The 23554-nt window shown below is 38.5% G+C and overlaps 5 protein-coding genes across 6 annotated transcripts; 4 read left to right on the top strand and 1 right to left on the bottom strand.

Annotated features, from left to right (window-relative positions):
• The first annotated feature begins 5648 nt into the window (after positions 1–5648).
• Positions 5649–6092, top strand: LOC103696955 (stigma-specific STIG1-like protein 1). The gene has a single exon (XM_008778692.3). The coding sequence runs from the start codon at positions 5649–5651 to the stop codon at positions 6090–6092; it is 444 nt and encodes a 147-aa protein (XP_008776914.2).
• Positions 6093–9065: 2973 nt separating this feature from the next.
• LOC120111589 (putative pectate lyase 2) lies at positions 9066–11321 on the top strand. Of its 2 annotated transcripts, none has more exons than XM_039128993.1 (4): positions 9066–9822; positions 9921–10024; positions 10187–10325; positions 10912–11309. In XM_039128993.1, exons 1-4 carry the CDS (start codon positions 9115–9117, stop codon positions 11056–11058), a joined length of 1098 nt encoding a protein of 365 aa, XP_038984921.1. In that variant the 5' UTR covers positions 9066–9114; the 3' UTR covers positions 11059–11309. The 2 variants fall into 2 exon arrangements, with proteins under 2 accessions (XP_038984921.1, XP_038984920.1); XM_039128992.1 differs by having other exon boundaries at positions 9067–9822; positions 10922–11321.
• Positions 11322–12827: 1506 nt separating this feature from the next.
• LOC108510927 lies at positions 12828–15444 on the top strand. The gene is made up of 3 exons (XM_039128994.1): positions 12828–13717; positions 14959–15003; positions 15093–15444. Exons 1-3 carry the CDS (start codon positions 13027–13029, stop codon positions 15212–15214), a joined length of 858 nt encoding a protein of 285 aa, XP_038984922.1. The 5' UTR covers positions 12828–13026; the 3' UTR covers positions 15215–15444.
• Positions 15445–15596: 152 nt separating this feature from the next.
• On the bottom strand, positions 15597–15983 carry LOC103699797 (stigma-specific STIG1-like protein 1). Its single transcript, XM_008781803.3, has one exon. It carries the CDS (start codon positions 15981–15983, stop codon positions 15597–15599), a length of 387 nt encoding a protein of 128 aa, XP_008780025.3.
• A 5540-nt stretch (positions 15984–21523) lies between these two features.
• On the top strand, positions 21524–22314 carry LOC120111785 (stigma-specific STIG1-like protein 1). The gene has a single exon (XM_039129680.1). The coding sequence runs from the start codon at positions 21675–21677 to the stop codon at positions 22119–22121; it is 447 nt and encodes a 148-aa protein (XP_038985608.1). The 5' UTR covers positions 21524–21674; the 3' UTR covers positions 22122–22314.
• Positions 22315–23554: the final 1240 nt, after the last annotated feature.

Raw genomic sequence — 23554 nt, 5'->3', positions numbered from 1 at the left:
AAGTTTGTAAGGTGAACAAGGGAGTAAGCGTGTTGGACGTGGAAATAATATTGAGAGAAGAAAGAGTTGGTGAGGCAAACGTTAGAGGAAGGTGATGAGTATTTATAGTAGGGAATTACTTGGGAGGGAGAGTTAAAACGCGATGGTTGGTCCGAGGTTCAAAACGGTGGCTGCTTTTTCTCCAATTAAGACTTTTCGGCAATTGAATTCATTCAAGAAATAGGGAAGTTAGGCCTGCCAATGGAATGAGGTGAGAAAAGCCAATTTCACCAACAATGGATGGGTGCAACAATAATCGGAAAGGTAAGATGATGGCGTTCCGCCGTTTGATCTATCAGCTGCTTGCCTGTGGATTTCTCTGGTAGATATAGATCATGAAGCAGTCGCGACCTGCTTGTGGTGGGTGGCTGCCAACATTAGGTGTCTTCATGGACTGATGTTGGATAAGAGAGACAGCTAGCGTTGATTTAATGTAGCTTAAACGACGGTTCTATCGTCTTTTGGATCACTATTATGGCATGCAGTGCATGGATTCGTTGATTTGTAGCACCTTTCATTTGTGAAGCACGATCAATTTTATGTCAATTAATCAACGGTGGCACACATGTATTGCGCTTGTCCAGGGAGCTAATTTGTACGTGGAACACATGTATACATTCATGCAAGCTTGTATGCTTGCACGCATGCACGCACATACTTGCATAAAAGTAAGCATGAATACAACTTTAAGATAAAAAACTATGAAGTTGATCTTTGGTTTATATAGTGCTAGGCCCTGTTCTCATCTGTGCATGCGATTGAGAGAGGTTTTGGATATACAAACGATGTCCGATGGCATCCTCATCATTTTTCTTTGAAAAAAGTAAAATTAAATTAAATCCAGTGAAAATATTCAATGTGAAATTCAAGAATATTTGGGGACCTCTCTTTAAGTCCCCCCTGCCATGAAAAAGAAAAGGAAACAATCAAGAATATTTTCTAAGATAAATAGATACAAAGAGATATCCTTCCAATACCTTTTCCACATCAAAGTATGATACCAGCTAAAATGTAACCTTTAGCTGTCAGTCATCAGGACATCAAAATAGCATTAATTTTCGGTAATTATAATGGGAACAAGAAAGAGTACTAGTAGAATAATGTGATTTCTTTTGAGAAAATAACAGTGTAACCTTTGGAGAAAATTAAGAGTAATTTCACAAAGTCAATCGGCAATTGTCATTATATTTAGGATTAGTACGCCTGTATATTTAACAAATTGGCGCAATAAATATTCATGTTTCGTAAGTAGTGAGAAAATCAAGTAATGGCTATAATTTTCATTTACAAAAACCCTTCTGGTTCACACGATTGTATAACTGCCCAATTTAATGCTCTCTCCCTTTCACAGCAAATCAAAATATCCTCATTTTCTTGCATGCATATAGGCGATTGATGAAGGAATGCTCGTCGGTCGGCCAATATCTTAATCGACCTCATCTCGATATACTTGTTTATCTTCTTTTTATTCTTTTGTATGTGACTTGCTATACGCTTTCTTTTTTATTCAAAATTTTTTCATTCGATGACAATGATGTCTGCCTTATAGGGCTGTGTAATGATGAGTTGCATCTTTTTCGATTTATGTAGTTTAGAAATGCATAGTCAATACATAGAAGAGAACTGAAAGGAATACTGATGTCATAGCTAAATACAAATTGTTGATTAGATACTTGTTATATATATATATATATATATATATATATATATATATATATATATATATAGAGAGAGAGAGAGAGAGAGAGAGAGAGAGAGAGAGAGAGAGAGAGAGAGAGAGAGAGAGATGTTATATTCTTGGCGCCCATGGTGTAGCCGTCTTCATTTCAAATTATACTAATCAGCGTTAAGAAGTCAAAATCAAGCGATTTAAAAAGGTTTTGGTGATCAAACTTAGATGACGACATGTCCACATCGCTCACTTTCAGGTCAATAATTTAGCCAGGAAACTCAGCAATCCATCTCACAGGCTTGGGTTACGTGGACCAGACGACGAGTGATCCAATTTAGTAGAGGAGCACTAGCATGTTAGAGTTTACGATTGTGGAAACCAACGACACGTCCCATGTACATCTTCCCACAAGTGTAATGAAAAATTCGAAGTTGTTTTCTCTGCGCCGGCGCGCACCTAAATCCGCATGGTCGCGTGGTTCCCAAAGAAAAAGCCCACCAATCAAGCGGTACGCAATTACTCTTTACAGAAAATCTGATGGCAAAACGGAATCATCATCTGTTACGTAACCGCAGATGCATGATAGATGAACCGCTGATTCCTTGGTTCTTGATCAGAAAGTCAAAACGCGATCGTTGAAGTCAGGCAAAGGTCAAAGTTAACGAAGAAAGAGCGACATGCATGATGGTGGGTTTCCAACGGAACGGTACCGAATTACTGACTCCCTTTTACGTATTCAAACATTAAAATACCGGAGGATGCTAGGATTGAGAAACTTGCCACGTAGGCAGCCGGAAACGGGGGAGGAAGCTGCCGTGGAGTTTGGATCCTCTTATTTGCCTTTCTCTTTTATAAAATTTATTTCTTTTTAAAGAAACTACTCGAGTCGTATATTCATTTTAATATTTATTATTAATAAAAAAAAAGGTGTTTGAATTTTTCCAGTTATATGTATACAATTTTATATGTGAAACTTTCTCTATTTTTTTTTTTTTTACACTTCTCCTTGACTATTTGTTTAATCTATATTTTTGCAGTTTTAATACTTTACCAATTTCATCTTTTTCTTATGTATATAAAACTCATTTTTTCTTTTTAATATAATTTTATTTATATTTAGCTTAATTTGTGCATGGGACAACTAATAGAAATATGCTTTGAGTTGTGCTTATATTTAATTTTTAGTTTTATTCTATATTTTGTTATATTTTGTTATATGTTATTCTAAAATTTTACTCTGATGATTTATTTTATTTTAATTGTCTTGTATTTTAATTATATTTATTTAAAATATTCGATTTTGTTATTATAGTTTAGTTTTTATTTTTAATTCCATTTTACTTATTCAATATTTTTATTGGCTATTTCATTATTTACTCAAAATCATGATATTTATTTGCTATTTTCTTAATTTTTATTCTTTTTATATTAAATATGCATCAAATTTAGCTATATATTAGTAGAATGAAAGCCTCAATGACATGAAAAAGAAAGCTATATTTTTTGGGTCCACATATTTATTAAATTAATTCAAAATAAATTGATGATAAGTTCAGATCCTCTGCAGGATTCTTGAATTCGATAGGTCTAGCTATCATTTATCAGCCATCTTTGTATTTGGTGCAGCTAGTCATCGGGCAAGGTTTAAATAAGATGGGATGTATCATGTATGTGTCATCAGCCCACCTTAGTTATCACCATTATGCATCCAGAAAATAACTAGATCTAAGTGGTACATGCACGAAGCGAAGAGGCAGTATCATGATGATCATCCCCAGAATTCTTCTCTCTCTTGAGTAAAATGTATGCATTATATCTGCTAGATACTAGTGCTCCATACTACTATAAATAAATTCTTGTTAGCATACAATTCTCAATTAAAGAAAGTGCTCAGATAAAATTGGGAGGACAACTTGTTAAATTATATATTTACCTCCATTTATGATGCAAAAGGTTAGAGAATGCTAAAACCAAAGGCTATAAGCCTTCAATGTTTGATCCTAGTACAATTGACAAAAATCATTTTTCAATTTTACAGCCTTCCACAGTTTGCTAAGGTCTAGTATATATAGTTATTAAGAACCATATTCTTTAATCAAATGGAGATTACAACCATCAACATCTCAGTCCTCTTCATCCTACCAACATTTTTTTTTCATTTTATCATTAATATTCTCCTCTTGACTCAAATTATACTATTTTTCTTTGACAAAAGGAAGGAGAGGGGGGGGGGGGGGGGGGGGGGGGGGGGGGAGGAAAAATAAGAAGAGGATACCATAAAAAATGACCGTATATTTATCAATTCTATGAATATAAATTCCTATTCTGCAGATGCATTTATTTATTCTTCATGATAATGCATTTAATTGGCCAAGAAACTAGCAAACTACCTGCAGAATGCTGGCGTATATTTAAAACTCAGCTCTTCTATGAGTCAAGTTTAAAAAGTACTCATGCTTCACTGTCAAGAACTTGCTTAAATGTGGTATAATCTCTTGGCACTTGAACAATAAATGGGGGTTTGATTCAGACTGGAATCAGCCATTAAGGAATGGTGTAAGTGTGGCTTAGCGGGTGGGGTTTAGCCCTCCTAGTTTCAAAGAAAAAAATAGGAAAAAAATTCATGCTGCAACATTTTTCTGGTTGAACCTAGCTCAATCAAGCTTGTTATGAAGCCGAATCCAAGACATTCATGGATAACTCAATTTATTTTCGGCCCTATATTAGTCATCAAGTAAAACTAGAATTTGCAGAAAGTAGCCCTACAACTTTAACCAGATAATATCACATTCAGCAGCAAGGATTTATTTTTTCAGCTATCTTTTTTGTAAGCATGTAGGCATTAACTAATGAATACGTCGAAGCTAGTTAGCCATCCTCTTCAAGATTCACAAGGACAAAATTCTATGGTTATCCAGGCTTCTCTTGTGAGTCTCACCAATCCGGCATGTACCTAGAATATAATTGACAGCACGTTCTACTGCTAGAAGTTGTGATGCCTTTCACACCAGCAAATCTCTTAACCTTCCAAATTACATGTTATATAATATAAACAGCAAATCATGGTATGGCATACCGGTCTGAATCAGATGATACGGAGTGTACCATATCGTACCGGTTCGGTACCGGTGTTCGAAATGGATGGTGTACTAACATTTGGTACGCTAAAAAAATTTCGTACTCTACCATACCGATACTGTGCTAATATGGTACTGGTACGGGGTCTGATATCGAGAGGGCAAATCTTGTAGCAGAGCATCACTCTCTTACATATATATCAACAAGAAGTTACCAAATTTGTACAGCAATGCACGTAACATTATTGTCTGTAATTTAGCTTCAGGCCTTAAATTATGAGAAAGAAGCCAAATCTTTAGGACTATATTGCAAGTGATATGGCAATACATGCACCCGGCTTTTGACTTCTCAACCGGCTCCGGCCTCGCATCGGCCAAAAAATATTATTCACAGTAGAGAAGACTCGATGCAAGAAATCAAGGAAACTGGAACCACGAGCGGAAGGTACAATGCACGTCCAAGTTTGCCTGCTAAGGCCCCAAGCAAACAACAAACTTTGTCGGCCGTGCACCATTACGAGTTTGTAATCAACATTACGACCCACCCATGCGTCAATTAAAAGAATCCCGAGCGGTAGACTGGCTAGTCCATAATATTCCATCAGGAGGCCTAACTTTCGCATTACTTGAATGAAATGAATTCCGAAAGTATTAAAATAATGCAGCCATGGCGTTGAATTCCCAACCAACCTTTTTGTCAGCTTCAGCCAGATCTTCCCTATAAAAGGCCACCATGCACCATCCTCTCCACTCATCCAAGCCTTCTCATTTCTCCTCTAAAGTCCATTAACATATAGCCTTCCTCTCTCTTTCTCCCCATCCTCTGGATACTTGCACATCTTCATCCACCTATAGAAATGATGGCAAGGTTCTTCCTCATTATGGCATTAGCCATGGCTCTGGCCACCACTCTTGCCTTCGCAACGACTGATACAAATGAAGAAACTCTGACCACGACTTCGTCTTCTGACGAAGTCTCTTCAGAAGATGAATCATCCCCCGTTAGAGGCATGAGCCGTATCCTCGCCCGGTACAAGCCGAGAGCCACCATGACATGCGACAGGTATCCCAGGATTTGCCGTGATAAGGAAAGCTCTGGCCCGGACTGCTGCAAGAAGAAGTGTGTGAACGTGATGAAGGACAACCTCAATTGCGGGCAATGCGGGCTGAGGTGCCGTTATGGGACAACATGCTGTGGCGGAAGATGCGTTTATGTGATGTTCGACCACAGCAACTGCGGGAGTTGCAAGAATAGATGCAAGAAGGGAAGCTTCTGCTCATATGGGATGTGCAACTATGCTTAATCAGAAGTTTCTTTTATGTTGATTATGTAAGGATATAGCTGATATTCATATTTGTTATGGCTGCATTTCTTTCTTTCATTCCGTTTTTGTCTAAAATTAGTGGAGAATAAGTGGGGATACTTGTTAAGTGTGGAAACAATAATGCAAATGGCATTATTTACTTTGGAATAAATATATTAAGCCATTCAATTAATGTATTCTCTTGTCTGAGCCGTTTCGAAGTCCTAAGCCAGTCCAAATAAAATCTTTTTTACCAGTGGGATAAGGGGATGTCTCCGATAACTTTTGGAAAAGGCGCTATAGGTTATAGGGTTTCGGTGGATGCAAATGGCTTGAGTAATCCATGTCAGATCATGGATGCACGGAGAGGAAAGTGGATGTGTTGTATCTTGCTGTTTTCTGCTCGGCGTACATGCATGCATGGCTTGTTTCTAGGAGGATAAACTTTCAATATTGTGTAACCCGTTCTAACCTACATGCATGCATGGCTTGTTTCTAGGAGGATAAACTTTCTAGGAGGATAAACTTTCATGCATGCAAACTAATAAACTTTCATAGCTTTCAGCTTGGAAGATAACCCAAGAAAATTTTCAATCTGAAACCAGTTCCCGTTGTGACCTATTTGTGTTGGTTCAACTTGCTATTGTAAAGCCGTGCCTTCGCTTGTGCGTCGTGTTTTGCTGATGTAACAAAAGTGACGCTCCAGTATTTCAACAAAATTTTGGGGGCATTAAGAAGACATTGGAGGCTTTTTAATAACAAGATAAATAATTTATTTACTAAATTGATGGGAAAGTTTAATTAATGATGGGCTATATGTGCCCTAACCCTCAAAATGATAGTCTATAATTCTTTTAACATATATGGGGATAAAATATATATGTTGGTCTATAGCTTTTGCTTTCACTTTTTTCTTCCCAGGTTCTAATAGATGTAGAATAGAGAGCTCTTTACTTCTTCTATTCCCCCTCAAAACCGCAGCATATACTCCCTCTTTGTGCTAGTGAGGTTCTTGTTATTTGAGTCGGATTCTTCATCTAACTAAAAAAAAGAAAAGAAGAAGAATTTGTAAGTTTTTTACTATTTATAAAGGTTCACTCTTTTCAATTAAGTTGTAATTCTCTTCTAGTCATAAGATATTAGTAAAGTTAAACCCAAATCTAGTTGGATTCTTTTTTTCTAAATAAAAAGAGGATACAAATTACAAAAAAAAATTATGAATTTAAATTTTTTTAAAATTTGGCAAAAGCTAAATCTTGACTGCTATACTAATTTCAACTGTAGTCATATCATCAAATTCTTCATAGATCGTTGGTTATAGTTTCTCGAAATTTCGATGCTCGATTGAAGTTCTAGATGTTGTACATTTTGTTTCCAAAGTTTGTTCAGTTCTGCTCGAGTAGCAATATGAGTTCATGGAGGATCAGATGATCTTTCTGGATTACACAAGCGTAACGAGACATTTGAATTGTTTGTACATGTGTTCGCATGTGAGGGCCGGGAGAAAGTGGGAGAGAGAATTCTACTTCATGGATTTACCCTTGCCCAAACTCCCATCTGCGTGATAAACATAGGTTCGAACATCTCCGCTTGATCTACCGAGAACATCATCATCCTCTATTTTGGTAAACCTCATACGGCCTAGGTTCGCACGTACGTCCCCACCTTACACTAAGGGAGGCGTAGCGAAGTTTACAAATTTACTCTTCCCCAAATTCCCACCCACCGGATGAACACTATAAACTGCGACTTTGTAAAATATAACAACCATAAGCTTGGAATTATAGCAAGGGATGCTTGCAGATAGTGTTACGGGAGTATTCGCGACATTATGTGGCCAACTATTTTGGCAATACTCTTTGGGTGGAGGAGAAGGAATTATCCGGTGCGCTCCAAAACTTGTTATTTTTCCGTTTTTTTGAATGTATTCGCACCCGCATTATATGATGCATTCATCCTAGCAAAAAAATCGCACCTGTATTATGTGATACATCCGTCCTAACAAAAAAAAACAAAAAACAATGATCGATGGATTCAACTCTACCTCCATAAAAAACACGACTTGAGCTCACGTTCCACCCTCTTCCAACCGAGAATTTCCCCTATAAAGCTTATTCCTAAATGCCAACCATAAGAACACTTTCACTTTCTCCAGCATCTCCGCATTCCAAGTGACCTTATAATAGGGATATTTAATTCCTCTATGATTGATGAACCTATAAAAAGAATCCATAAAATATGATCAATCTGATGATAACTTCCAAAAATAGTGGAAGGTTTATGAGCTGTATCTCTTATATACCACTATTTTTCTTTTTCTCTCTCCAGACAAATAAGGTCAATAGGAACAAAAGATTGTCGAGACTTCAAGTTCGCGCTAGCAAGCTTGACGATCTATATAGCAGGGCAGAACTTAAGTTCTTTAGTTGATTATGAATTTGTAATTAACGATTTTTCTGAATAGTGAGAATTATGGGTTTGGTATTTAAGTTTAAATTTAAATGCTCTGAACCAATTTTTATTTAATAAATAATAAAATTAGATTTCTATTTATTTTATTATATTTGAGATAAAGTTAAAAGCTAAATATAATAATGGTTTCGTGTTATTTTGGGTTGTACCTCTCGGTAGCACGACCATATCACGCTCCGGATCTAGAGTGCAACTTGTCATGCTTCGGATCTGAATCGTGACACATATAGACACCAAGATGGGACAAATCATGCTCCAGATCTGAATCATAATACATATAGACAAAACTGCTTAATTTATCATGCATTTTCACGCATCTCTTTGCATGATCCGATGGTCGTGCCACATTTGAGTAACTTAGACGCATCTCTTAACAGAGGTAGCAGGGCTGGAAACGGAAGCTACGAATGCGTAATAGATCATCCTATCGCATTAAACCAACTTTTATCATTGCCAACGTCAGACTTGATTACCTTATTTATAAATCCTCCCCGTAAGTTCGGATCCTCTCCATTCCCCATCCTCGGGCGTGCTATTCCACCCTCGCGACATGGCCCTTCTTTACACCTTGGCTTCATATCTATTCTTTTGCTCGGCTCTCGTCCCTCTTTTCTCCGCGGCAAGCCACACCACCACCACCGGCCACTCGCCACCCCATCTCTCCAAGAAGAACAAGAACCAGATCGATGCTTGTTGGCGTTCCAATCCGGGATGGGCATCCAACCGTAAACGCTTGGCCGACTGCGCTGTGGGCTTCGGCAAGGGTGCGTTGGGAGGAAAAAATGGAGCAATCTATACGGTCACCGACCCCTCCGACGATGCCGAGAACCCGAAGCCGGGCACCCTCCGCTACGGTGCCATCCTGACGAAGCCTCTGTGGATAGTCTTTAAGAAGGACATGGTCATTAAACTTGAGAACGAGCTCTTCATGAACAGCTTCAAGACTATCGACGGGAGGGGGGCCAAGGTGGCGATCGCGAAGGGGCCATGCATCAGGATACATGAAGCGAACCATGTCATAATCCACGGGCTACGCATCCATCACTGCACTCGTGGGAAGCCGGGCATGGTCCGTAGGTCCCCGACGCATGTGGAGCACCGGGGAGGCCAGGATGGGGATGCCATCACCATATTTGCTTCGTCGCACGTGTGGATCGACCACTGCAAGCTGTCTCATTCCACGGATGGACTCATCGATGTAGTTCATGGTTCTACTGCAGTCACCATCTCCAACAACTTCTTCTCAGATCATAATAAAGTATCGAAACTGATGTTCAGAAAAGCTATAAGAGAAATTGTTTAGAAGTTTGCAGGTGGATTAATGTATATCGGAATAATCTTTACAAACTGGTGCAGGTGTTGTTGCTTGGGCATCAGGACGGGTTTGATGCGGACAAGGTGATGAAGGTGACGGTAGTCTTCAACCGTTTTGGACCGCACTTGGTCCAGAGGATGCCGAGGTAATTGAGGGAGACATGCTGTAGTCTCCATGGTACTTCAGCTCGACGTGCCAACGTTAAATCTATTAGCTACGATTACATGACTATTTGCATTTTTTCTTAAGGAAAATGCCTCTTTACTTGTTAATTAATGACTCTCCTGGTGGACGTATGCATGAGTAGGGTCAGGACAGGATATGCTCATATAGCGAACAACAGATACGACGGATGGGGGATATATGCTGTAGGAGGGAGTTCCAATCCCACCATCCTTAGCGAGGGAAACTACTACCGTGCTCCGGATAATCCCAAGCTCAAGGAAGTAAGATCTTTTTCTCTGTCTCTCGCTAGATCTCTGTGCATCGCTCCTCATCATATAAGTTAATTTGCTAAAAGGGGAAAAAAAAAGAATCTTCGCCATATGGAAGGTCATTGGTGAACTGAGGCAAAAATTTGAATCATCTCAGATAGGATAAAGACAATATTTAGCAACGATGCAATAAAAGATCTTATAGCCAAAGTCAACAACAGCTACTAATGCCTTGTGTTTAACAAAATTATTCAATCAAGGAAAGGATAAGTTTGAAGCAATTACAAGGTATGCTCGCTAATCTGCAATTTTTTAATTTGCATGATTCGTTGATAGCCGATTAAATGCATAGCAGCTTGCATGTATTCTGAAACAAGCGCCCATCTAGATGGCTAATGATTGTATACCTACATACTAGCTAATATATATATATATATATATATATATATATATATATATATATATATATATATATATATTGAAACTGTAACAGTATTTCATCAATAAAGATTTGCATCATCATGTCCCCATATTGATTAGAAAAGTACTGATGCAACATATCGTTCAATTTGAATTGATAAATGTTTGTATGTGCACGCCTATTTTAGGTCACTCGGCGGGTGAAAGGTGGATCGAAGAAATGGAATTGGAGATCTTCAAAAGATTATTTCTTAAATGGTGCATACTTTGTTCAATCAGGATCAGGGAGTTCTGCTCCAGGTTATTCTCCATCACAAAAGTTTAAGGTTGCCAAGGGATCAACGGTGCCATCATTGACTGCAGATTCTGGCACACTCAGTTGTTTTGTTGGAAAACCATGTATCTAGTAATCCTTATTGTCCAATAAGCCCATATATGCATACTGCACGTTCTTGTAAATGAACAATCGTAGATCAATAGGAAAAGCTAGGTCTCATTGTGATCGCATTTGCCTCTCTATACATATGTTGTATTTGGTATCTTCTAAAGTACGCAGAAGAACAAATTGTGATCGCATTTGCCTCTTTATGCACTTGTTGTGTTTGGTATTCTTCTAAAGTATGCAGAGAAGAACAAAAAATTGGGAGCATGATTGACCGGATTACCCTACAGATTTTGTCTCCATGGTCTAAAATATCGGCAATGAAAGAAGACCAAAGTTAGTTTCACAGCTCATGATGTTATTCAAAAAGGCTAGTAAAAAGGCATTTTTTGAGTCTTCAATTCTATATAAATACCCAAGATCTCTTTAGCGAATAACCAATGTGGGACTAAATAAACACCCGCATGGATTCTCACAGTTAGTGCCCTTTCCAAAATGCAAGAAATTACTGCTCATGCAATGAATGTGTAGTTTTAACATGAATATACAGAGGCTAGAGCGTGGATTATTGATGAAGAGTGGCCAAGAAACAAACAACTCTGGCTAGTTCATCTCTAAAGCCAGGAGAGAAGCACGGAGAACTGGAAATAGGAGTGACTTAAGACCTTATACCAATTTTTGTTCTTCGCCTCTTTTTCCCTGGCTCGGACCAAAGTGCCAGATTATTTCAGGCCTTCAGGGAAGAAGTATTGCCGTTGTGAGATTATAACAGACTCGCATCCGTTTCCAATGGGAACCCCTATCCGTAGGAATGCCGAACTTCTATCAAGTGACGCCACAATTCACCTGAGCTTGAAGTGCCTCGAACCTCCTTAGCTTTAGCTATCCAGTCTGCATACAAAGTGGTCCAAACTCACGACATAGTCTTTTTTCACCTGTAACTTTCTTGGCCTCTAGTGGTAGAAAAATAAATATCTTGGAATGGAACATAGGAAGCAATCGCGACGGTGTAGGGGAAGGGCATGCGGATAGGCGCAAAGCATCGCACGGGAAGCAAGCTCCTGTGCCAGCATCGACACATGGACATTTCGTTCCGTTCCATATAAATTAAACCAATGTCTAGGCTCCACCCATTCCCACTGCTGAAAGCAACGTTCCACGCCATAGATTGAGCTCAATTTTTCCCACAAATGATAGATGGAGATCGGCAAGGTGATTGATGGGAATATCAGAGCCATTCCTTCAAATGATAGAGCCATCCATCGAAGCCCTTCGCTACCGTTTGCACCTGAGATCGACATAATTGTGGCTAGAAGATGACCTTGAGCCACCAATTTGAGTCGGCCCCTGGATTGGATCCATTTGAATCTGTGTTATTTTTGTTCTATTTCATTATTAGGTACTTTTATTTGAGTTGATTTGATTGTTGAGTCAAGTGATTAGATCAATTGATCAATATAAGGCCTAAATTATAAAGGTTCAATGTTGGGTGTGATCAATTAGTTTAATGGTCTAGTGTTAGTAGGATTAATTGATTTGATGTATGGCCCAATGTGTTAGGGCTCAATTATTGTTTTGTTGGTCAATTATTTGATTTGACGTAAGACCTATATAAAAGCCAATCCCATATAAATTTGGACAATTGATGATTGAATGAAAACTCCTTTCTCTTGGGCCGCCGCCTCCTCTCTTCTCCTCTTCTCCCTTCTCCGCGCCGTGCGTGGCTTCTCTTCTCCCTTATTCTCTTCACGCCGTGTGGTGATCCCCTCTATCTTTTCTTCTACCACGCCTCTCAACCTCCTTTCCTATTTTGGTGTCTTCCCACTCCAACAAGGAATCAGATTTTTCTGCATCAAAGGCGTCCCATCAACAAAGTAATCCTAATCCAAAGGCAACCCCTACTACCGCAGAATGCTCGTCTGCACCAACTCCTCCCGCCTCATCCTCCGCACCCCGTCGGGCAACTACCCGGTCGCCGCCATCGATTACGCCGACCCCCACCTCCTGGTCACCGACCCCTCCATGTGGAGCTGCCCCTCCAACAACAACTTCTACGGCGACGACGACGACGAGGAGGAGGAGAATGCCGTTTTCCGCCGCCCGGTCACTCCCTTCAGCCTCGACACCAGCACTCGCTTCTCTCTCTCCCCCAGGAACGACTATCTCTTCTTCAACTGCAGCGAGGACTCGGTCATCATCCAGCCGAAGCCGAGCTTCTGCGACCGGTTCCCCGACCGCTGCGACTCGGCCTGCGACAGCGCCGGGTATCTGTGCCGCAACTTGCCGGTGTGTCCGAACGCTCTGGTGGAGACCAGGACCAGCTGCTGCTCTTACTATCCCAAGGCTTCGGAGTCGCTGAGGCTGATGCTGAAGCACTGTGCGTCGTATACTAGCGTGTACTGGAGGACCGTGGGAGCGAGCTTTCCGCCGTATGATCAGGTGCCGGAGTATGGGATTCGGGTGGATTTCGAGATCCCGGTCACCACTCGGTGTCTCCAGTGCCGCGATAGGGCGAGGGGTAGGGGAACGTGTGGGTTCGATACCGAATCGCGGAGTTTTCTTTGCCTTTGTGATGAAGGGAATGTCACTACTTACTGTACCGGTTAGTCCCTCTCTCCTGCTCGCAGTATGTTCCCGATCCGTACATTATATTATTATGTCATATAATCACACATCTACTAGATTATGTTGATTTTTAGGGTTTTACGAGAAAGAAATAAATTATAGATCACTCAACGATTACATTAATAACTCCAATGATATTAGAACTGGGAAAGCACAGATTCGTGATCTCTGAAGCATCTAAGGAAAATATAATATAGAAGAAAGAAAGCTGTAAAGCTAAATGCGCTTCTTCTTTTGGACGTGGTAACTGGGCCGTACTTCGAAGGTATCAATCCTTTTTTCTTTCTCTTCTATCACAATTTTAGAATCTTATGACATCCCGAGATGTACACAAACTATCGAGCAAATGTTCACCTTATATATATATATATATATATATATATATATATATATATATATATATATGTTGCATTTCACATGTAGTAATGGTTTATCGATACCCGGATTTGTTAAATAAGAATAAAGAATCATTTCAGTGACCAAATAATTCCCAAAAATAATGAAGAATTGTATGCATGAAGAGAAAAATTGCTCCAGTTGCACCATTAAAAAGTAGGTTATGGAGAATGTCCTGATGATCATCATGTAATCCATCTTTGTGATTAAAACCGACCTGATGGCTTATGAGTAAATTCGCCAATGTATGACATGATAGCGGACGGCTATAATTGAAAATTTTAATTGGATCCTTTGGCATCTAGTTAAATCGATCGCTAGTTTTACAGTGTTTCTCTAGCGCGCGGTTCTGCCTTTGATAAGTTGCTCCCAACATATGTAATACTAAGTTCGGGCACTGTTTTAAGCATGTAGTTGATTTGATATGTCATGGTTAATTTTAGTTGGTCATATTCTCAATCGTAATGTTCTATGTAGCATTAAAATTTCTAGATCCTCAAAATTTCTGACCAAAATTAAAAAGACTATGGATAATTTTAGCCTATAGCTATTTTTGTTCTTTTTTGGTAAGAGCCTATATCCGCTTATTCATAATACATGTAACTTGTCGCATTTTTATCCCAATCCACTCGAAGATGATTTTCTTTTCACAGGAAAAAAGAAAATTTTCAATTATTATTCTATATAAGTTGTTAGGTTATCAGTAAGCCAGTAAAATAGATTAAGAAGATTTGTGCCAAAAAATACTAAAGAAGACATGGACGCTGGATTTGCCTACTTTGTATCAACCGTGTTCATAATCCTATATATGCATACGTGCAGATGGTGACTCTTCAAGGCATAAAGTATCTGCTGGAGTTATAGCCGGTAAGGACTCCTTGTATATACCCAGACATTATATTCATTTTTATTTTTTTAATCACCCTACATGCATGATAACATTGATATTACTGCAGGAACTACCGTATTTTCAATTGGTGCGGTGGGTGTTGGAGCTCTTGTGTGGTATCTAAGGAAGATGAGAAAAAACAAAATCGTGACATGTGGGGTTCAGAGCAATGAAAATAGGCTCTTTTGATCGGCTACTTCATGATTTCTTTTCCCCTTAAAGCTAGATATCTTGCGTGATAAATAATACTTAAGTGGTGCTTGGCCATAAGCGTGTTTTGATATTTGAAAGAAACGCAAGAAGATAATTTTGGAAAGAGAGATGTATAAACACGTATGGTGTTCTGCTAAACGAAAAGAAACGGTGTTCTTTCTTATTTGAATATCAATATTATCATATGTATCTATTCCCATCATTCAGCCTACATGGCTGCTATATATATATGGTTACATGCATGAAATAACAAACATGGTGATTAACAAATACAAGCCTTGTATAGTTACGTACATATATACGAAATATATAAAGTGCACATCATAGACATGTATGAAACTCCGAGCCAAGCAATCAACTAAGCATAGTTGCACATCCCGTAGTTGCAGAAGCCACCTTGCTTGCACTTGTTCTTGCACGCCCCGCAGTTCCTGAGGTCATACAGCACATTGACGCATTGGCCACTGCAGCACGTCTGCCCATATCCGCACCTCCTCCCGCACCATCCGCAGTTCTGGTTGTCTTTCATCACGTTCACGCATTTCTTCTTGCAGCACTCCCGGCCCGGGCTTCCTCTGGCGTAGCAAATCCTCGGGTATTTATCGCATGTCATGGAGGCTTTTGGATTGGATTGGGCTAGCAAACGACTCACTCCCCTCAACGACGGAGAGACCTCTTCATTGGTTAAGTGCTCCTCCACTTCACTGGGAGCAATTGGTGAGGCAAGGGAAGTGGCCAAGGCCATGGCTAATGCCATGATGACTAAAACCCTGGCAGTCATTTTCATTGGAAGGCAAGTTTGTAAGGTGAACAAGGGAGTAAGCGTGTTGGACGTGGAAATAATATTGAGAGAAGAAAGAGTTGGTGAGGCAAACGTTAGAGGAAGGTGATGAGTATTTATAGTAGGGAATTACTTGGGAGGGAGAGTTAAAACGCGATGGTTGGTCCGAGGTTCAAAACGGTGGCTGCTTTTTCTCCAATTAAGACTTTTCGGCAATTGAATTCATTCAAGAAATAGGGAAGTTAGGCCTGCCAATGGAATGAGGTGAGAAAAGCCAATTTCACCAACAATGGATGGGTGCAACAATAATCGGAAAGGTAAGATGATGGCGTTCCGCCGTTTGATCTATCAGCTGCTTGCCTGTGGATTTCTCTGGTAGATATAGATCATGAAGCAGTCGCGACCTGCTTGTGGTGGGTGGCTGCCAACATTAGGTGTCTTCATGGACTGATGTTGGATAAGAGAGACAGCTAGCGTTGATTTAATGTAGCTTAAACGACGGTTCTATCGTCTTTTGGATCACTATTATGGCATGCAGTGCATGGATTCGTTGATTTGTAGCACCTTTCATTTGTGAAGCACGATCAATTTTATGTCAATTAATCAACGGTGGCACACATGTATTGCGCTTGTCCAGGGAGCTAATTTGTACGTGGAACACATGTATACATTCATGCAAGCTTGTATGCTTGCACGCATGCACGCACATACTTGCATAAAAGTAAGCATGAATACAACTTTAAGATAAAAAACTATGAAGTTGATCTTTGGTTTATATAGTGCTAGGCCCTGTTCTCATCTGTGCATGCGATTGAGAGAGGTTTTGGATATACAAACGATGTCCGATGGCATCCTCATCATTTTTCTTTGAAAAAAGTAAAATTAAATTAAATCCAGTGAAAATATTCAATGTGAAATTCAAGAATATTTGGGGACCTCTCTTTAAGTCCCCCCTGCCATGAAAAAGAAAAGGAAACAATCAAGAATATTTTCTAAGATAAATAGATACAAAGAGATATCCTTCCAATACCTTTTCCACATCAAAGTATGATACCAGCTAAAATGTAACCTTTAGCTGTCAGTCATCAGGACATCAAAATAGCATTAATTTTCGGTAATTATAATGGGAACAAGAAAGAGTACTAGTAGAATAATGTGATTTCTTTTGAGAAAATAACAGTGTAACCTTTGGAGAAAATTAAGAGTAATTTCACAAAGTCAATCGGCAATTGTCATTATATTTAGGATTAGTACGCCTGTATATTTAACAAATTGGCGCAATAAATATTCATGTTTCGTAAGTAGTGAGAAAATCAAGTAATGGCTATAATTTTCATTTACAAAAACCCTTCTGGTTCACACGATTGTATAACTGCCCAATTTAATGCTCTCTCCCTTTCACAGCAAATCAAAATATCCTCATTTTCTTGCATGCATATAGGCGATTGATGAAGGAATGCTCGTCGGTCGGCCAATATCTTAATCGACCTCATCTCGATATACTTGTTTATCTTCTTTTTATTCTTTTGTATGTGACTTGCTATACGCTTTCTTTTTTATTCAAAATTTTTTCATTCGATGACAATGATGTCTGCCTTATAGGGCTGTGTAATGATGAGTTGCATCTTTTTCGATTTATGTAGTTTAGAAATGCATAGTCAATACATAGAAGAGAACTGAAAGGAATACTGATGTCATAGCTAAATACAAATTGTTGATTAGATACTTGTTATATATATATATATATATATATATATATATATATATATATATATATAGAGAGAGAGAGAGAGAGAGAGAGAGAGAGAGAGAGAGAGAGAGAGAGAGAGAGAGAGAGAGAGATGTTATATTCTTGGCGCCCATGGTGTAGCCGTCTTCATTTCAAATTATACTAATCAGCGTTAAGAAGTCAAAATCAAGCGATTTAAAAAGGTTTTGGTGATCAAACTTAGATGACGACATGTCCACATCGCTCACTTTCAGGTCAATAATTTAGCCAGGAAACTCAGCAATCCATCTCACAGGCTTGGGTTACGTGGACCAGACGACGAGTGATCCAATTTAGTAGAGGAGCACTAGCATGTTAGAGTTTACGATTGTGGAAACCAACGACACGTCCCATGTACATCTTCCCACAAGTGTAATGAAAAATTCGAAGTTGTTTTCTCTGCGCCGGCGCGCACCTAAATCCGCATGGTCGCGTGGTTCCCAAAGAAAAAGCCCACCAATCAAGCGGTACGCAATTACTCTTTACAGAAAATCTGATGGCAAAACGGAATCATCATCTGTTACGTAACCGCAGATGCATGATAGATGAACCGCTGATTCCTTGGTTCTTGATCAGAAAGTCAAAACGCGATCGTTGAAGTCAGGCAAAGGTCAAAGTTAACGAAGAAAGAGCGACATGCATGATGGTGGGTTTCCAACGGAACGGTACCGAATTACTGACTCCCTTTTACGTATTCAAACATTAAAATACCGGAGGATGCTAGGATTGAGAAACTTGCCACGTAGGCAGCCGGAAACGGGGGAGGAAGCTGCCGTGGAGTTTGGATCCTCTTATTTGCCTTTCTCTTTTATAAAATTTATTTCTTTTTAAAGAAACTACTCGAGTCGTATATTCATTTTAATATTTATTATTAATAAAAAAAAAGGTGTTTGAATTTTTCCAGTTATATGTATACAATTTTATATGTGAAACTTTCTCTATTTTTTTTTTTTTTACACTTCTCCTTGACTATTTGTTTAATCTATATTTTTGCAGTTTTAATACTTTACCAATTTCATCTTTTTCTTATGTATATAAAACTCATTTTTTCTTTTTAATATAATTTTATTTATATTTAGCTTAATTTGTGCATGGGACAACTAATAGAAATATGCTTTGAGTTGTGCTTATATTTAATTTTTAGTTTTATTCTATATTTTGTTATATTTTGTTATATGTTATTCTAAAATTTTACTCTGATGATTTATTTTATTTTAATTGTCTTGTATTTTAATTATATTTATTTAAAATATTCGATTTTGTTATTATAGTTTAGTTTTTATTTTTAATTCCATTTTACTTATTCAATATTTTTATTGGCTATTTCATTATTTACTCAAAATCATGATATTTATTTGCTATTTTCTTAATTTTTATTCTTTTTATATTAAATATGCATCAAATTTAGCTATATATTAGTAGAATGAAAGCCTCAATGACATGAAAAAGAAAGCTATATTTTTTGGGTCCACATATTTATTAAATTAATTCAAAATAAATTGATGATAAGTTCAGATCCTCTGCAGGATTCTTGAATTCGATAGGTCTAGCTATCATTTATCAGCCATCTTTGTATTTGGTGCAGCTAGTCATCGGGCAAGGTTTAAATAAGATGGGATGTATCATGTATGTGTCATCAGCCCACCTTAGTTATCACCATTATGCATCCAGAAAATAACTAGATCTAAGTGGTACATGCACGAAGCGAAGAGGCAGTATCATGATGATCATCCCCAGAATTCTTCTCTCTCTTGAGTAAAATGTATGCATTATATCTGCTAGATACTAGTGCTCCATACTACTATAAATAAATTCTTGTTAGCATACAATTCTCAATTAAAGAAAGTGCTCAGATAAAATTGGGAGGACAACTTGTTAAATTATATATTTACCTCCATTTATGATGCAAAAGGTTAGAGAATGCTAAAACCAAAGGCTATAAGCCTTCAATGTTTGATCCTAGTACAATTGACAAAAATCATTTTTCAATTTTACAGCCTTCCACAGTTTGCTAAGGTCTAGTATATATAGTTATTAAGAACCATATTCTTTAATCAAATGGAGATTACAACCATCAACATCTCAGTCCTCTTCATCCTACCAACATTTTTTTTTCATTTTATCATTAATATTCTCCTCTTGACTCAAATTATACTATTTTTCTTTGACAAAAGGAAGGAGAGGGGGGGGGGGGGGGGGGGGGGGGAGGAAAAATAAGAAGAGGATACCATAAAAAATGACCGTATATTTATCAATTCTATGAATATAAATTCCTATTCTGCAGATGCATTTATTTATTCTTCATGATAATGCATTTAATTGGCCAAGAAACTAGCAAACTACCTGCAGAATGCTGGCGTATATTTAAAACTCAGCTCTTCTATGAGTCAAGTTTAAAAAGTACTCATGCTTCACTGTCAAGAACTTGCTTAAATGTGGTATAATCTCTTGGCACTTGAACAATAAATGGGGGTTTGATTCAGACTGGAATCAGCCATTAAGGAATGGTGTAAGTGTGGCTTAGCGGGTGGGGTTTAGCCCTCCTAGTTTCAAAGAAAAAAATAGGAAAAAAATTCATGCTGCAACATTTTTCTGGTTGAACCTAGCTCAATCAAGCTTGTTATGAAGCCGAATCCAAGACATTCATGGATAACTCAATTTATTTTCGGCCCTATATTAGTCATCAAGTAAAACTAGAATTTGCAGAAAGTAGCCCTACAACTTTAACCAGATAATATCACATTCAGCAGCAAGGATTTATTTTTTCAGCTATCTTTTTTGTAAGCATGTAGGCATTAACTAATGAATACGTCGAAGCTAGTTAGCCATCCTCTTCAAGATTCACAAGGACAAAATTCTATGGTTATCCAGGCTTCTCTTGTGAGTCTCACCAATCCGGCATGTACCTAGAATATAATTGACAGCACGTTCTACTGCTAGAAGTTGTGATGCCTTTCACACCAGCAAATCTCTTAACCTTCCAAATTACATGTTATATAATATAAACAGCAAATCATGGTATGGCATACCGGTCTGAATCAGATGATACGGAGTGTACCATATCGTACCGGTTCGGTACCGGTGTTCGAAATGGATGGTGTACTAACATTTGGTACGCTAAAAAAATTTCGTACTCTACCATACCGATACTGTGCTAATATGGTACTGGTACGGGGTCTGATATCGAGAGGGCAAATCTTGTAGCAGAGCATCACTCTCTTACATATATATCAACAAGAAGTTACCAAATTTGTACAGCAATGCACGTAACATTATTGTCTGTAATTTAGCTTCAGGCCTTAAATTATGAGAAAGAAGCCAAATCTTTAGGACTATATTGCAAGTGATATGGCAATACATGCACCCGGCTTTTGACTTCTCAACCGGCTCCGGCCTCGCATCGGCCAAAAAATATTATTCACAGTAGAGAAGACTCGATGCAAGAAATCAAGGAAACTGGAACCACGAGCGGAAGGTACAATGCACGTCCAAGTTTGCCTGCTAAGGCCCCAAGCAAACAACAAACTTTGTCGGCCGTGCACCATTACGAGTTTGTAATCAACATTACGACCCACCCATGCGTCAATTAAAAGAATCCCGAGCGGTAGACTGGCTAGTCCATAATATTCCATCAGGAGGCCTAACTTTCGCATTACTTGAATGAAATGAATTCCGAAAGTATTAAAATAATGCAGCCATGGCGTTGAATTCCCAACCAACCTTTTTGTCAGCTTCAGCCAGATCTTCCCTATAAAAGGCCACCATGCACCATCCTCTCCACTCATCCAAGCCTTCTCATTTCTCCTCTAAAGTCCATTAACATATAGCCTTCCTCTCTCTTTCTCCCCATCCTCTGGATACTTGCACATCTTCATCCACCTATAGAAATGATGGCAAGGTTCTTCCTCATTATGGCATTAGCCATGGCTCTGGCCACCACTCTTGCCTTCGCAACGACTGATACAAATGAAGAAACTCTGACCACGACTTCGTCTTCTGACGAAGTCTCTTCAGAAGATGAATCATCCCCCGTTAGAGGCATGAGCCGTATCCTCGCCCGGTACAAGCCGAGAGCCACCATGACATGCGACAGGTATCCCAGGATTTGCCGTGATAAGGAAAGCTCTGGCCCGGACTGCTGCAAGAAGAAGTGTGTGAACGTGATGAAGGACAACCTCAATTGCGGGCAATGCGGGCTGAGGTGCCGTTATGGGACAACATGCTGTGGCGGAAGATGCGTTTATGTGATGTTCGACCACAGCAACTGCGGGAGTTGCAAGAATAGATGCAAGAAGGGAAGCTTCTGCTCATATGGGATGTGCAACTATGCTTAATCAGAAGTTTCTTTTATGTTGATTATGTAAGGATATAGCTGATATTCATATTTGTTATGGCTGCATTTCTTTCTTTCATTCCGTTTTTGTCTAAAATTAGTGGAGAATAAGTGGGGATACTTGTTAAGTGTGGAAACAATAATGCAAATGGCATTATTTACTTTGGAATAAATATATTAAGCCATTCAATTAATGTATTCTCTTGTCTGAGCCGTTTCGAAGTCCTAAGCCAGTCCAAATAAAATCTTTTTTACCAGTGGGATAAGGGGATGTCTCCGATAACTTTTGGAAAAGGCGCTATAGGTTATAGGGTTTCGGTGGATGCAAATGGCTTGAGTAATCCATGTCAGATCATGGATGCACGGAGAGGAAAGTGGATGTGTTGTATCTTGCTGTTTTCTGCTCGGCGTACATGCATGCATGGCTTGTTTCTAGGAGGATAAACTTTCAATATTGTGTAACCCGTTCTAACCTACATGCATGCATGGCTTGTTTCTAGGAGGATAAACTTTCTAGGAGGATAAACTTTCATGCATGCAAACTAATAAACTTTCATAGCTTTCAGCTTGGAAGATAACCCAAGAAAATTTTCAATCTGAAACCAGTTCCCGTTGTGACCTATTTGTGTTGGTTCAACTTGCTATTGTAAAGCCGTGCCTTCGCTTGTGCGTCGTGTTTTGCTGATGTAACAAAAGTGACGCTCCAGTATTTCAACAAAATTTTGGGGGCATTAAGAAGACATTGGAGGCTTTTTAATAACAAGATAAATAATTTATTTACTAAATTGATGGGAAAGTTTAATTAATGATGGGCTATATGTGCCCTAACCCTCAAAATGATAGTCTATAATTCTTTTAACATATATGGGGATAAAATATATATGTTGGTCTATAGCTTTTGCTTTCACTTTTTTCTTCCCAGGTTCTAATAGATGTAGAATAGAGAGCTCTTTACTTCTTCTATTCCCCCTCAAAACCGCAGCATATACTCCCTCTTTGTGCTAGTGAGGTTCTTGTTATTTGAGTCGGATTCTTCATCTAACTAAAAAAAAAGAAAAGAAGAAGAATTTGTAAGTTTTTTACTATTTATAAAGGTTCACTCTTTTCAATTAAGTTGTAATTCTCTTCTAGTCATAAGATATTAGTAAAGTTAAACCCAAATCTAGTTGGATTCTTTTTTTCTAAATAAAAAGAGGATACAAATTACAAAAAAAAATTATGAATTTAAATTTTTTTAAAATTTGGCAAAAGCTAAATCTTGACTGCTATACTAATTTCAACTGTAGTCATATCATCAAATTCTTCATAGATCGTTGGTTATAGTTTCTCGAAATTTCGATGCTCGATTGAAGTTCTAGATGTTGTACATTTTGTTTCCAAAGTTTGTTCAGTTCTGCTCGAGTAGCAATATGAGTTCATGGAGGATCAGATGAT

The sequence above is a fragment of the Phoenix dactylifera genome, chromosome 8, assembly GCF_009389715.1.
Source record: "Phoenix dactylifera cultivar Barhee BC4 chromosome 8, palm_55x_up_171113_PBpolish2nd_filt_p, whole genome shotgun sequence".
NCBI lineage: Eukaryota > Viridiplantae > Streptophyta > Magnoliopsida > Arecales > Arecaceae > Phoenix > Phoenix dactylifera.
Note: the sequence above shows the minus strand (reverse complement) of the source record. Positions and strands in the feature narration are given on the sequence as shown.

Excerpts from the sequence above, each read along its gene's own strand:
- LOC103696955 (XM_008778692.3), top strand. The coding sequence starts at position 5,649 with ATGGCAAGGTTCTTCCTCATTATGGCATTAGCCATGGCTCTGGCCACC.
- LOC108510927 (XM_039128994.1), top strand. The coding sequence starts at position 13,027 with ATGCTCGTCTGCACCAACTCCTCCCGCCTCATCCTCCGCACCCCGTCG. Across the intron at positions 13,718-14,958 it reads TGTCACTACTTACTGTACCG|ATGGTGACTCTTCAAGGCAT; the intron begins GTTAGTCCCTCT and ends GCATACGTGCAG. Across the intron at positions 15,004-15,092 it reads ATCTGCTGGAGTTATAGCCG|GAACTACCGTATTTTCAATT; the intron begins GTAAGGACTCCT and ends ATATTACTGCAG.
- LOC120111589 (XM_039128992.1), top strand. The coding sequence starts at position 9,115 with ATGGCCCTTCTTTACACCTTGGCTTCATATCTATTCTTTTGCTCGGCT. Across the intron at positions 10,025-10,186 it reads TTGGTCCAGAGGATGCCGAG|GGTCAGGACAGGATATGCTC; the intron begins GTAATTGAGGGA and ends ATGCATGAGTAG. Across the intron at positions 10,326-10,921 it reads ATAATCCCAAGCTCAAGGAA|GTCACTCGGCGGGTGAAAGG; the intron begins GTAAGATCTTTT and ends CGCCTATTTTAG.
- LOC120111785 (XM_039129680.1), top strand. The coding sequence starts at position 21,675 with ATGATGGCAAGGTTCTTCCTCATTATGGCATTAGCCATGGCTCTGGCC.
- LOC103699797 (XM_008781803.3), bottom strand. The coding sequence starts at position 15,983 with ATGGCCTTGGCCACTTCCCTTGCCTCACCAATTGCTCCCAGTGAAGTG.